Source organism: Eupeodes corollae, chromosome 3 (assembly GCF_945859685.1).
Source record: "Eupeodes corollae chromosome 3, idEupCoro1.1, whole genome shotgun sequence".
Taxonomy (NCBI): domain Eukaryota; kingdom Metazoa; phylum Arthropoda; class Insecta; order Diptera; family Syrphidae; genus Eupeodes; species Eupeodes corollae.
In genome coordinates, this window is record NC_079149.1 from 52,347,575 (window position 1) to 52,360,118 (window position 12,544).

The 12,544-nt window shown below is 32.0% G+C and overlaps 1 protein-coding gene across 8 annotated transcripts in view; it reads left to right on the top strand.

The window, feature by feature from the left end:
• Positions 1 to 10,523, top strand: part of LOC129952461 (rap guanine nucleotide exchange factor 4) — a 225,633-nt gene extending 215,110 nt beyond the window's left edge. For 5 of the 8 annotated variants that reach the window (XM_056065047.1, XM_056065052.1, XM_056065050.1 and 2 more), the window contains 7 exons: positions 3,887 to 4,052; positions 4,186 to 4,393; positions 4,555 to 4,808; positions 4,951 to 5,121; positions 9,040 to 9,173; positions 9,239 to 9,588; positions 9,710 to 10,522. In XM_056065047.1, coding sequence (XP_055921022.1) covers positions 3,887 to 4,052; positions 4,186 to 4,393; positions 4,555 to 4,808; positions 4,951 to 5,121; positions 9,040 to 9,173; positions 9,239 to 9,588; positions 9,710 to 9,840 — 1,414 coding nt within the window. In that variant the 3' untranslated portion in view covers positions 9,841 to 10,522. Of the gene's footprint in view, positions 1 to 3,886; positions 4,053 to 4,185; positions 4,394 to 4,554; positions 4,809 to 4,950; positions 5,122 to 9,039; positions 9,174 to 9,238; positions 9,589 to 9,709 lie in introns of all 8 variants that reach the window. The other 3 variants (XM_056065048.1, XM_056065054.1, XM_056065049.1) reach the window with 2 other exon arrangements.
• The last annotated feature ends 2,021 nt before the right edge of the window (positions 10,524 to 12,544 follow it).

Genomic DNA, 12,544 nt, shown 5'->3' on the forward strand with positions numbered 1-12,544 from the left:
TTTTTAGATTCAGGGGTGGTACAAGCTTGGCACAGTTGATAAATGACAACCACATAGCCAATAAGACTTCAGGTTTGTCCCTGTTTATAGATACATTCATTCAGCTTGGTTCAGTTGAATTAAACCAATTAGAGTCTTGACGTAGTGATAATAAAATTCTTTTTCAAGAAAATTAATTCCTTTGATAAAATTTAACCTTTAAGAAAATCTAAGTCCTTTTTGTAAAATGAATTTTTTTAGAGAAATTGTATCACACACTGATACGGATAGTTTTTAAAGAGTAACATGAGATATTAGAATTTTTCGCCATTTGTGTCAGCAACTCAAAAAGCATAGATTTAAAGTAAGGGTTTTCCATTACGAGATTTTATTTAAAAAAAACAACCGCTACTCGGGCAGAATTGGAGTTGTTAAAATTCATTAAATGATAATCCACAATCAATTTAAGACCTATATGATGAAATTTGTGAATTTATCTAGTACATATAGCCACTTATGTCACTTATAGCTCATAGAAAATTTCTTGAAAAGGTTAGGGTACTACAACCTTAGGTTAGGTTAAGTGAATGGGCGAATGATCAAATTAGATCTCTTATGATTCCCTGAAATTATTCTTATAATTTCTCGGACAATTAAGTGTACGAGGTGTGTATCGAAGAGCATCCGGAATTTTTAAATTTCGCGAGTCTTGAGAGTTCGAAGGTCATTTTTATTTTATTTTGTTGGTATACATGCCCCTAAAGTATGATGCAATTAACAGCTATAATCCCTGTTTACTTTGTCTGTGGAAGTGGCTAAAGTTCGACGTGTTTTTATTAGCTTGGTGATTTTTGCTTGTTTAAACAATGGAAGAATTGAAGAGTCAAAGAATTTGTATTAATTTTTGGGTTTTAAATGAAATAAATTGTAACAAAGTACGTGAAATGTTACAAAAAGCCTATGGTGTGTCCGCTATGAAAAAAACAAGTGTTTACGAGTGGTATAAGCAGTTCCAAAATGACCGCGAACTCGTTGAAGATGACAAACGCTCCAATCGACGCAGCACTTCAATAATCGATTAAAATGGGAAAAAAGTGGAAATGATTATGAATGATCGCCGAATTAAAATTAGAGAAGTTGCTGATGAAGTTGGCATAACAATTAGCTCCTCTCATACATTTTTTTCAAGTGCTTTGGGCATGACAGGAGTGGCAGAAAAATTCATTCCAAAACTGCTGAGTTTTGACCAAAAAAGCAATCGCATGAACATCCCTCAGGAGCTGTTAAATGACGATAACGAAGATCCAAGTTTGCTAGAAAGGGTCATAACTGGTGATGAAACATGGGTGCACGGTTATGGTGTCGAAACCAAAATTCTGGGTACTTTTTTGAACACACCTCGTATAACCTATGATTCTAGCTCATGTCATTTTTCAGGCTTTGATAAAACCTAAAAGACTATTTTCTGCAAAGTCTTCGAATTCTTTTAGACTACCGAAGAAGTATTTTTTTTCTTAAAATTTGTATCTTTTGTTAGTAGTGCACTCGTGTTCTTCCTCGTCGTTTCATCTCTTGCATATGCCTTTGTCAACAAGCCGCATTTTTTCCTGTGGTGTCTAAGCAGTTTGTGGGCAGTTACTTTGATAACAAGCTGCTACCTCAGGTATGTTGGCTGTTAACCTGACGTTCTTTTCAATTCCTAATGGCATACCTTAATCTTTAAAACTAAATAATCATCTATAAAAATACTCGTTTTTATTGTAAAACCCCTGATCTTAGTAACTAAGTCGAATAACACACCTTTCCTTGAACTTTCTTTTGGCTAATCAACAAACCTAGTTCTTAAAAGTGATTGTATAGTTTGTGTATCATATTCGTTTGTGAATATTTAAAGTTTAAATATAAAGTGCTTCGGTCTTTTATTGTCGTTACAAAAATTAATAATAACCAAAAGCACTCAATTTTACAAACTAAAATACTTTTAAAAACATGTTATTTTGTAGTTTTTATGTGTATAGTGGATTCACCTTAATTTATTTTTCGTGTACTATAAAGTACTCTTGTTTTTAAAATCAATTGTTTATATATTCATTTCGGATTAATTGATGTTATTTTTTTACTTTATATAATATTTAGTGTGAATAAGGTAAGGTGTGTTTTTTATTAACCTGTGATTTTCAAGAAGAAATAAAACCCATACAATTTAATGTAATTTATCTTTATTATAAAAATAAGGTTTAATTTTATGTTTTAAAAGTGATTTACAAGTTGCAAGTTGGTGCAGGAACTTTTTTACTTACTTAAGGTGGCGTTACAGTATCCGACGGACCTGGGCCTGAACCAATATGCATCTCTAGCCAACTCAGTCCGTAGCCAAATTTTTTGAGGTCCATTCCCACCTAGCTACGTGTGGTACCTGAGTCTAAGTTCTTCCTCCACTGCACCATCACTTACATTACTACTTTCTTCACCTCCCATCTGTGCAGACAAATCGTCCAAAGAATTTTTCTCTCAAAGCATCCTAAGACGCTTTCATTATTCCTTGAAAGGGTCCAAGCCTCAGTGCCATGTTTAAGAACCGAGATGATGAGTGCCTTGTAGATGATGTCGGTATATGCTCAAAGGAGGACTTTACTGCTCAATTGCCTTCTAAGTTCAAGGAAACAGCGATTACCAAAAGTTATTTTTCGATTGATTTCACCGCTGGTGTCGTGGTCTCAATTAATAGCATTGACTAGGTAGACAAAGTCCTTAGATACCTCACAGTTACAGCTTATAATGGTGACGTTTTGTCTAGGACGTCTTTGTTCAACGTCCTTTTTTGATAACAGCATCTACTTGCTCCTGCCCTTTTTGACCACTAAACCTATCTTTTCCGCTCCCGTCGCATTGCTCAAAAACACACCACTGACATCACACTTTCATCTTCCAATTATATTCATATCATAAGCGTATCCGAGTTATTGGATGGACTTTTGGAAGATTGTGCCTTTAGCGTTGACGGTTCTAGCAAGAAGCCCAATTTTCTACCACTTTTTGCCGTATGGGGTCTTTTCGAGGCCGTATATCAGTAATGACGCTCCAAATATTTTCCTTCTAGGCGTTAATATGCCGAATTTAACTATGTCAACAAGCAATTTTACATAATCCTACAGAAAATAGTCCAGCAGTGTTAAATTGTACGAACTTGCGCTTAACAAAAGTTTCGTTCAATAAATGAATTGTTTTATAAACCAAAAGTATTGCCAGATTAAAAACAGCAAGTCTAAGAAAACACCCGTTATTAAATTAAAATGGTGTGTGCTACTTGAAATACTCGTACTAAGAAATAAAAGGTATCAGAAAATTAAGGGGCTGTATAAGTGATTGTTTGTACTTGCTTTAACCACAGGTTAAATTTTTGTTTAATTCAACTTCCTTATTATATAAAATTCTAACCTCAATTAAACAAACAAATTAATTAGACATTAAATTCCCGAGATATATAGACTCTTACCAAATATTTTCGACAACAATAGACTGAAGTACTTGGTTTTTAAGCGCTTTATTTAATAACCCAAAACAGTGATGTTGATAAGCCCTTAAAGTTCTTATTTTGTTGTTAATTTTATGCCTGAATAGAAAAGGAAGTTATCCTCGAATTTATACATTTCCTCTTTCATAGGAAAAGTAAAATAAATAAGTCTTTATTGTGCGTCTTTTACTATACGTCCTATACTCTTACTTGTTTACTGTTGAATTTCAAACCACAAGACAATATTATCATATGGGCTAAAATTCAAACCTTGAGAGCAGGAAATTCCTGAACACTAAAGTTCTCTTTGTACTTTGTGGGAGTCGCTTCTAACCGACTTTATTATTTATTCATATATATAGAAATATTTGTGTTTCCTTAACTCCTTTGCACTTTTCATTGTGAGAATACAGGTGGAGGTGGCGGTGGGGGCAATACGCCCGAGGACCGAGAATATAATTTAAATTTTAAAAAGCGAGTTGTTCAATTCGTACAAAAATGGTTAATGGCCGTGCGCCATGCTGCATTCGAGGAATCTGTCGTCTGTGATTTTATTGAGGTAAATAATCAAAAAACTCATCGACTCGCATATCTATGTTATAGCTGTGCAACCATGAACCACCATCATTTCAATATAGCTCCATAATCATCATGACGTGCTCGTTGATTTAATGTTGATTCATTTTTAATAGGACCTGGCTGCTGATGTCGAAGCTGATCCAGATTTAAATGAGGAAACGAGCGTCGTTCACAATATTCTCACTCAACTGTCACGCTACCAAGAGGACCGAACTGCCAATGCTGGACAAAAGTGGAAGCTACCACCAAATGGCCAACCAATTTGTCTGTTCAGTGGAAATACCACAACGTCAAGGACTGTAATCCGACCGGATGATGACAGTAAGTTTCCGAAGAATTTCGATTATTTCATTTGGAATTTTGTGGCAATTCCAAGCGTACCTCCACTCCACTTTTGAATACTGACCACTTTTTAAGAGTGTTCAGTTCGTTCCACATTTAGGTACCTATATTTATAGTGCATCATCTCTTATATTTCACAGTCATCTTTCGAGTTTATTGTGCTGACCACACCTACTGCACCCTACGCTTCCCATTGCACACCACTGCTGGTATAATAAAGGCATGTGCCGCTGACAAGCTGCAACTGAACCGAGGACCCGATGACCTGGCTCTTGTCGAAGTAAAATCGAACGGAGAACGTTCGAAATTTAAGGATAACGATGTTAGCATTCCAACGGGATTAAGTCTTAATGGCCGCCTCTTTGTTTCTGTTAAGGATCACCTAGACGCACTGGTAAGTCTATATATATATATACCCTATACCCACACACTTATTGAGTGGAATATTAAATGCATGAAGTGTACTCTAGAGAGGGATTACAAACTAATTTGTTCTTTTGTTTTTCTATGTGTTATGCTTTTGTGTTCCTTGACAGACTCCATTGCCCGAACAAGAAGGACCTACGGAAGGAGTTGATGTGGATTTAGAAATTATAAGTACCAAAGAGCTGGCTTACCATATAACAATTTTCGATTGGGACCTATTTTGGGCGGTGCACGAGTATGAGTTGCTGTATCATACCTTTGGAAGATATCATTTCGGAAAGGTACGTAAACGTGTGATGGTTGTTTTGTGTTGTGGTTGGAACGCATAAGGAAAGGATTCATTTTTGTCCTTCTGAGGAGTCGTTGTAGTCGGTGTTAGATATGCCACCTTTTATATATATCTTCCTATAAGAAGAGAATTGTCTGTATACCTTCAGAACCTTTATATTTGCAAATACAAAAGCGACATTTGCAATCAATTTGCATTATTTATAATATCATTGTGAGTTGTAAGGAGATTTTCCCAGCAAATGTGGTAAATTTAAGAGGAATGCTAATGTTTCATGATTTCCTATATGGAGATATAGTTAGTTATATATTTTTATGCAAGAACAAGACCATTATGTTGGAACATTTCTAAGCTTTATTGTTTGTCATGGGGTTTTGCTTTTTGTTTTGTAACCTAGCACTAGGTTCATTTTCAATTGATAGAGGACGAAGGATCTGTTGAATAAAAGATTGTTCAATCCTACGATTTCTAGAAAATTGTTAAACATCTTACTTGTGCATTGTGATGATGGGGCTACGTCTTGGTTGTAAAATGGAAAATTATGTTGTGGATGGAATACTTATTTCTCCAGCCGATTACGATAGAAGTGATTCTGGTATAGATTAAGGCCTATAGTTGATGGTTGATAATACTCCAAAGTTAGGCTGATTCAAAATTTACAAATTTTTGAAGTACAATCTTGATAGACTGAAATGTATTGTCATTTTTAAGAGATATAATGGATTAGTACTTCATTTCTCCTATTATTCGGTGTTAACGAACATAAAATGTAGGTTTTGAAAGTTTTCTCATTAGAAAGCATCGAAAAGGGAATTTTTTCAAAGTTATATCAAAAAAAGAATAAAAATATTTAAGTTAAGAATTCGGACATGATTAATCTGATGTCTTCCGAATATGAAATTTCATAAAAAGAATAAAAGGCAAATAAAGGGTGATTGTGTTAACATTAATTTCCGAATTCGAATAAAAATTACATACCTAAGATTTCTATTTACATAAAAATGGAAATTTAACATCAATTATTTGCCAAGTAGTTGAAAAGTAAAAATTTATATCTAATTATGCTTCTTATTCTTCTCGATGGGCACAGAGTTCCAAAGGCATACAAAATTGTATCGGGGGAATATTTAAGCAAGGGAAATTCCGTTTACGGTATAGATAATCAGGTTGTTGAGTTTGGATGATTTCATGTAGGTAACTCAGAGATCGAAAGTTTATTAAGCTGTCTGTATATGTGATATGTGATCATAACGACGTAGATTATAAATATAGCGGGCAATATTGTTATAAGCAACATTTAATTTGCAGCTATTCACACAGTCTAGTTTACAAAAAAGATTTCACACCCATACAGTGCAATCGGTAGTATAAGGACCTTAGCAAGTAGCAGTTTAATTTTGATAGGAATGAAATTTTAAGTGACTTGAAGAAGTCGGAGACTTCCATAGACTTTACCAATCTCACTATTAAGGTGGTCATCCCAAGTGAGAGTGCGATTGAATACTACGCCTAGGGCTCTAGCAGTGCTTACATATTCAATGATTCGTCGTCAAGTTTCAACGGGTTTAAACCCGATAAATTAAAGTTTTTGCGATTAATGGAGAGGGATGTTGATTTAACAGGGTTAAGGCGGAGATCGTTCTTTTTTGACCCCTGTGAAATGCGGAGCAGATCCTCGTTCATTAAAGCTACTGCAAGGTCTACTTATAAGGAGCTACACATTATCAGCATACAGATGAAATATGCAATGTTTAGCAACTCGTTGTAACTCATTTATGTAAAGTGAGAAGAGCATTGGTCCAAGGATAGATCCCTGTGGCACTCCACTCATGACATTGAGAAAGGTGACCGAGTATCCATTGGCCACCACGCATTGTTGCCTTGCGCTGAGATACGAAAGAACAAGCTTACAGGACTCTAAAGAAAACCCAAAGTTAATTCGCAGCTTTCTACAAAGAATTGAGTGATTAACAGTACCAAGGTCCTTTGAATAATCTAACAGTGTTAGCAATGTAACATGATCACTGTCCATTGCCATCCTTATTTCATCAGTGACAAAAAGTAAGGCGGATTTGCAGGTCGAAACCCAGACTGATAGCTACTTAACAGGTTGTTGATTGTAAGATATTTTTTGATCTGCCCCAAAATAGTTTTTTCAAACACCTTCGAAAGAAACGGAAGAATGGCAATCGGCCAATTGATGGTTTTTAGGCTTGTGTAGAACAGTCTAGGGTTACTTATGATGGTCTCGTAAGGTGCTAATCATATTTACTGTCGTGCACTTTAGCTATGATCATTAAAAATATGTCCTGCCTGATGTCATGCGATAAATCCAGTTGGTTCCATTCCCGGAAAGAAGAAGCATTGGTTCTCAATGATCTTAGAACGTTTGATCTATGAAGACTAATTTTATCTCTTTCCATCACTTTTATTAGATAAACTAAATGCGTTTTCAAGTTACCAAGTTATATCCATAGAGAAGAACCTTAATGAGATCTCTCGTAAGATTTAGACTCCACAGTAGAATATAATTTGAACATCAATGTAAAAGGCGAACAGAATGGCACTCCAAGAACATGCCTGTGGTACACCTGTATACGTATGAAACCATTCTGAAAACTTTGAACCATCCCACACAGCTGCACTTGATGATTGCTATAAATTAAGTAGAAAAAATCCACAATTTTGTTTTTCTGCTCCATTTTTATAGAATTCAGCTGAAATGCGCCATCACATTATCAAGAATTTTTCAGAATGATAAGATTTCGAATTTAGTTTAATTAAAAATACTGATATTTCTTTTTGTTCTGTCCCACAAAAGAAACTTTTTTTTACTTCTTTAAACGATTGAGATGTCCTAAATTCTTATGTTTTTCTATCAGATCAGGTTTTAACAAAAAAAAGTTTAAAATATGCCCCTTTAAAATGTTTAAAGCAACCAAAAATGTTTTTTTTATTTTGAACTAACAATTTCTTTTAAATATTGCTTTGCATTTCTTTAAGGTTTTTGTAAGAGAGGTGCAATCTACCAACTTATGAAGATTTTTCGAATATTATATGTAAATATTTAAACTGAATATTGAAGCGAAAGTTTATAGGTTTTGGTCACAGATTTTATTGAAAATCTACTTCGTATATTTAGAGATTTATAAAAAGCCTTATTTACTTATTTTTAAAATTTCATTTAAGATTTAAATTCATTATTATTTCGATCGTACTGATAGTTTCTTTGTACGAAAAATTTACATTAACTATTTCCTTACAATTAGTTAAATCCCAACAAAAATGCCACACTGTGATTTGTTTAACGTCCAAAACATGTCGACAAATGAGGCTAAACTTTAATTTGCAATAAAATAATTGTTTAAAGTGCACCTATGGAAAGTAACGAATGTAATAATTATATTCGATGTCTCGAATATTTTTAAAGAAATCAGTCTATATTTATGTTTTGAATAACATTTTTTAAGTTATTTAAATAATAACGTTGATTTTTATTAAACATGTCTTAAATGACATGACATTTGCCCACGAAGGACGTTAATGGGAAGTTATCGGTGTAGGATGTATCATAACTCTAAAAAGCAAGTTTGAGATTTTACAATGGTGATGACGAATAATAGTTTGCTGACCTTTTTACCAACGATAAAATGATCTAAACACTAGAAATTAAATTTCTGAAGAATTTTTATCAAATTTCAATTCTGTAAATGATAACAACGCCATAAAGTTTATAGGAAAAAGGAAGACCATAAAGTTTCGTAGAAAAGTACCTCAGAATTTAGTTGGAAAAATTTTCCAAAAAGAAAAATATTCCAAGATTATGAATTCATAATAATAAATATTTGTTTAATTACTTCCATTATTCATATATTATTTACTTGTGTAACTATAACTTTTTGTTTTCCAGATAACTGCAAATCTTGATGTTTTTCTTAGACGTTTCAACGAATTACAATATTGGATTGTTACGGAAATTGTATCTACATCGAGTATGAGTAAACGTGTTGGTCTCCTTCGAAAATTCATCAAATTAGCTGCTTAGTAAGTTCAATATCATTGAATTGAACCAATTCAATTAAAAAATTTTGCATTCTCAAATATTATAGCTGCAAGGAATACCAAAATCTCAATGCATTCTTTGCCATTGTTATGGGTCTCTCCAATATGGCAGTATCTCGTCTACAATTAACCTGGGATAAAATTCCCTCAAAGTTTCGCAAACTGTTTCAAGAATTCGAAGCTTTAATTGACCCAAGTCGAAATCACCGGGCGTATAGAGTATTTGTTGGAAAATTGCAACCACCTGTTATACCATTTATGCCATTGCTCCTAAAGGACATGACATTTGCCCACGAAGGTAATAAAACCAGTCTCGATGGTTTGGTCAATTTTGAAAAGATGCACATGATGGCCCAAACGATGCGAACGATACGTTTCTGTCGGTCACGAAGTCTTGGTAAGTGAAGTTGTATACATGTACCTAACCTATGCTTTATGGTCTTGCCATCCAATTAATAACATGCGGCATTTGTGAATATTTTATGCGAATGTTTTCAAATTGGTTTTCCCATCTACAGGTTTGGAACCACCCTCACCCAAGACTGAAGGTGAAATACGTTCGTTTATAAGTTGCTTACGCGTCATCGATAACCAGAGAGTCCTTACAGGAATGTCACAGAAAATCGAACCAACTAGAAAAATGAACTAAAGGCTTATAATTTCGTTTTTATGTTGGTGCAAGTTGTGGTTGAAGACATTTGATTAAGGGATCAATAAAACATTCAAGAAAATATTGATTCAAACATTTTTCTATAATCAAAGTAAAATTAAATTATTTTAATTAACATAAAACCTTCTGTCGTAAGTATTTTACACAGCTTTGAAAAAAGAAAGAAATCATTTCTATGTACAAAATACAACTTTTAAAAATACAGAGTTAATAATTTCAAAAGCTTAAACATTTTTTAAAATTAATTGTGATAAGAAAAATCAAGCGAAATATTTGAAATATTGAAAACAAAAAAAAGGAAAACATTTTGTACACAAATGCAAAGAAATACCAGCGGAGTCTTATGATGAATTAAATGAAAATTTAAAACTAAAAAACCTACAAAAATATTGAGAAAATATTAAAAAAGAAATCTTATTCATACGAGTATAAAAATAAAAAGAAGAGAAAGTAATACAGAAATGAGAATATATGAAGTTAAAAGTATGTACCAAAAAGAGAAATTTATATATAAAGAAAATTCTTAAAATATATGTGTATAATATTAAAGCTGTGATTGGTTAGTTTTATATATATAAAGAGAAACTATAGCTATAGCAATTAATTTTACTTTTTATTGTTTTATCATATAATACGAGTATCTATATTATTATATTGATTTTATTTATTTACTTTTTTTTAAGTTCTATTAATTTTAAATTCAATGTAAACATTTTTTGTATTTAATATTAAATAAAAATTAACTATTTAAAATAATTTTAATTTGTTTTTTTATTTTTTATTTTATTTACCCAACAAAGTTTACAAATTGATAATCGTTAGATAATAAATGTCCGGTTTCCATGCACCCTAAATTGAAAAAACAAATTGAACATAACAAAAACAATAAAATAAAATGCAATCCACAATCGAATTCAATACAAATTAACTTTAAACAAAAAAAATAAAAAAAAATATGAAGTATTATAAATAAAAGTTTTATTAATAAATTAAAATTAACAAAACTAGAAGTGAAGATATTTTTAATTTTATTATTTTTAATTTTTTGATATAGAATTTAAATGGAAATATGTTTTCAAATGAAAAACACAGAAACATAAAACTGGTAAGGGACCTTTTTAGTAAAATAAAAAATTAACAATAACATTAATATTAATATAATAGATGTAATTCATATTTAAACAAAAAATATATATAAACAAAACATGGTGTTTTATAGGTTTATAAATGTTTTAAAATACTTTTCATAACTAAACCACTGATGATTTTCTATTCTTTGTCTGACTTGAGATAAAAGGAAACATTTCGATGCTTCTATTTTGCTTAAGACTTTACGCACTCTTTTCCAGAAACTATTTGTTTATTTGGTCCTACACCAGTTACATCTACATAATTTTATATTATTTTTCTTAAATTCATTATTCATCCCTTTTTTATGATTTTTTAGGTGATGGAAGATCTTTGGTAAACCTTAAATTTGATTCATATGTATGCTATATGATGAAATGACCCTAGAGGCTGAGTGAGCAACCCGATAAGGTAGAAAAAAGCCCCTATTTATTTCTTTAAGGAACAATTTATCAAGACGCACAAGAGGGTCCCATATTATGTATCGATAGTTGGAAGATCCAAACTGATTCTGTGTGGTATGACAGTTACGGTTCTGAGATAATATAAATATATAACATTAATTGCGCCTTAAGGGGTTACCTAACTTGATCTTGGAGTCCTTTTAGCCCAAGGAGGTTTTCTCGTTGTCTGGAGATAAATTGAGCTTTTGAGAACAAAACACTTACAATATCAATGCCATGGCCTCAAATATGTTTGTAAGATGTTCCCATAGAACAAAGGGTAACTATACCGCCTTCGGAATCAAAAAGGGTGTGTGAGTAGCAATTGAAAGTTTATAAAAATAATGATAGTTCATTTAAGGTTCGGCTAAATTGCTGCTCCAAAAAATTCTTTAAATTTTCTAAAAGTCTAAAGAATTACACTGATCGGCAAGTTTTTCTTCCTGGAAATAAAATTGAACCTTCCCAAATGGGCTTTAATGGCTCTAATTCAATTCCGTCTTCAAAATGAATATATCACTTCACGGTTTATGAGGTATTACTTTATAAAATTCGAAAAAAACACGTATATAAGTCTTTTTGAGGCTATATTCATTTATAAAGTAGATTTTTGTCAATAAAATCAGTGATGGTTTTTCAAATCTATAATCCCTTTCTTTAATATACATTTGAAATATTTATGTTATTTCATTTAATATTCTTAGAATCTTGTAAAGTTGTTAGTTGTTGTTTCACCTGTCTTACAAAAATCTAAATGAAATGCTAAATCATTAAGCTAAAACTGTTTTCAGCACAAAAACGTCAAAAGGTTTCAAATGAAGTTTTGCCCTTAAACGAATCCATTGTCTCAATAACTCTATTATATAAAGGTTTTGAAATATGTTAAAAAATACTACAATAATGTTAAAAACCGATATTTTTAAAACTTCTTCAAATTTAAGTTTAGATTCGAAATCAAAAAAATGCAAATTTAATAAAAATTCCAAATATTATTTTTTCAAAACTATGAATGTGTCAAATTCAATGTTTTTTTTCAAAAAATTCATATAAAGACAATCAAAGACTCTTGACTAATGAGATTTGCAGAAACTAAGTAAGCTACTAAAATAATT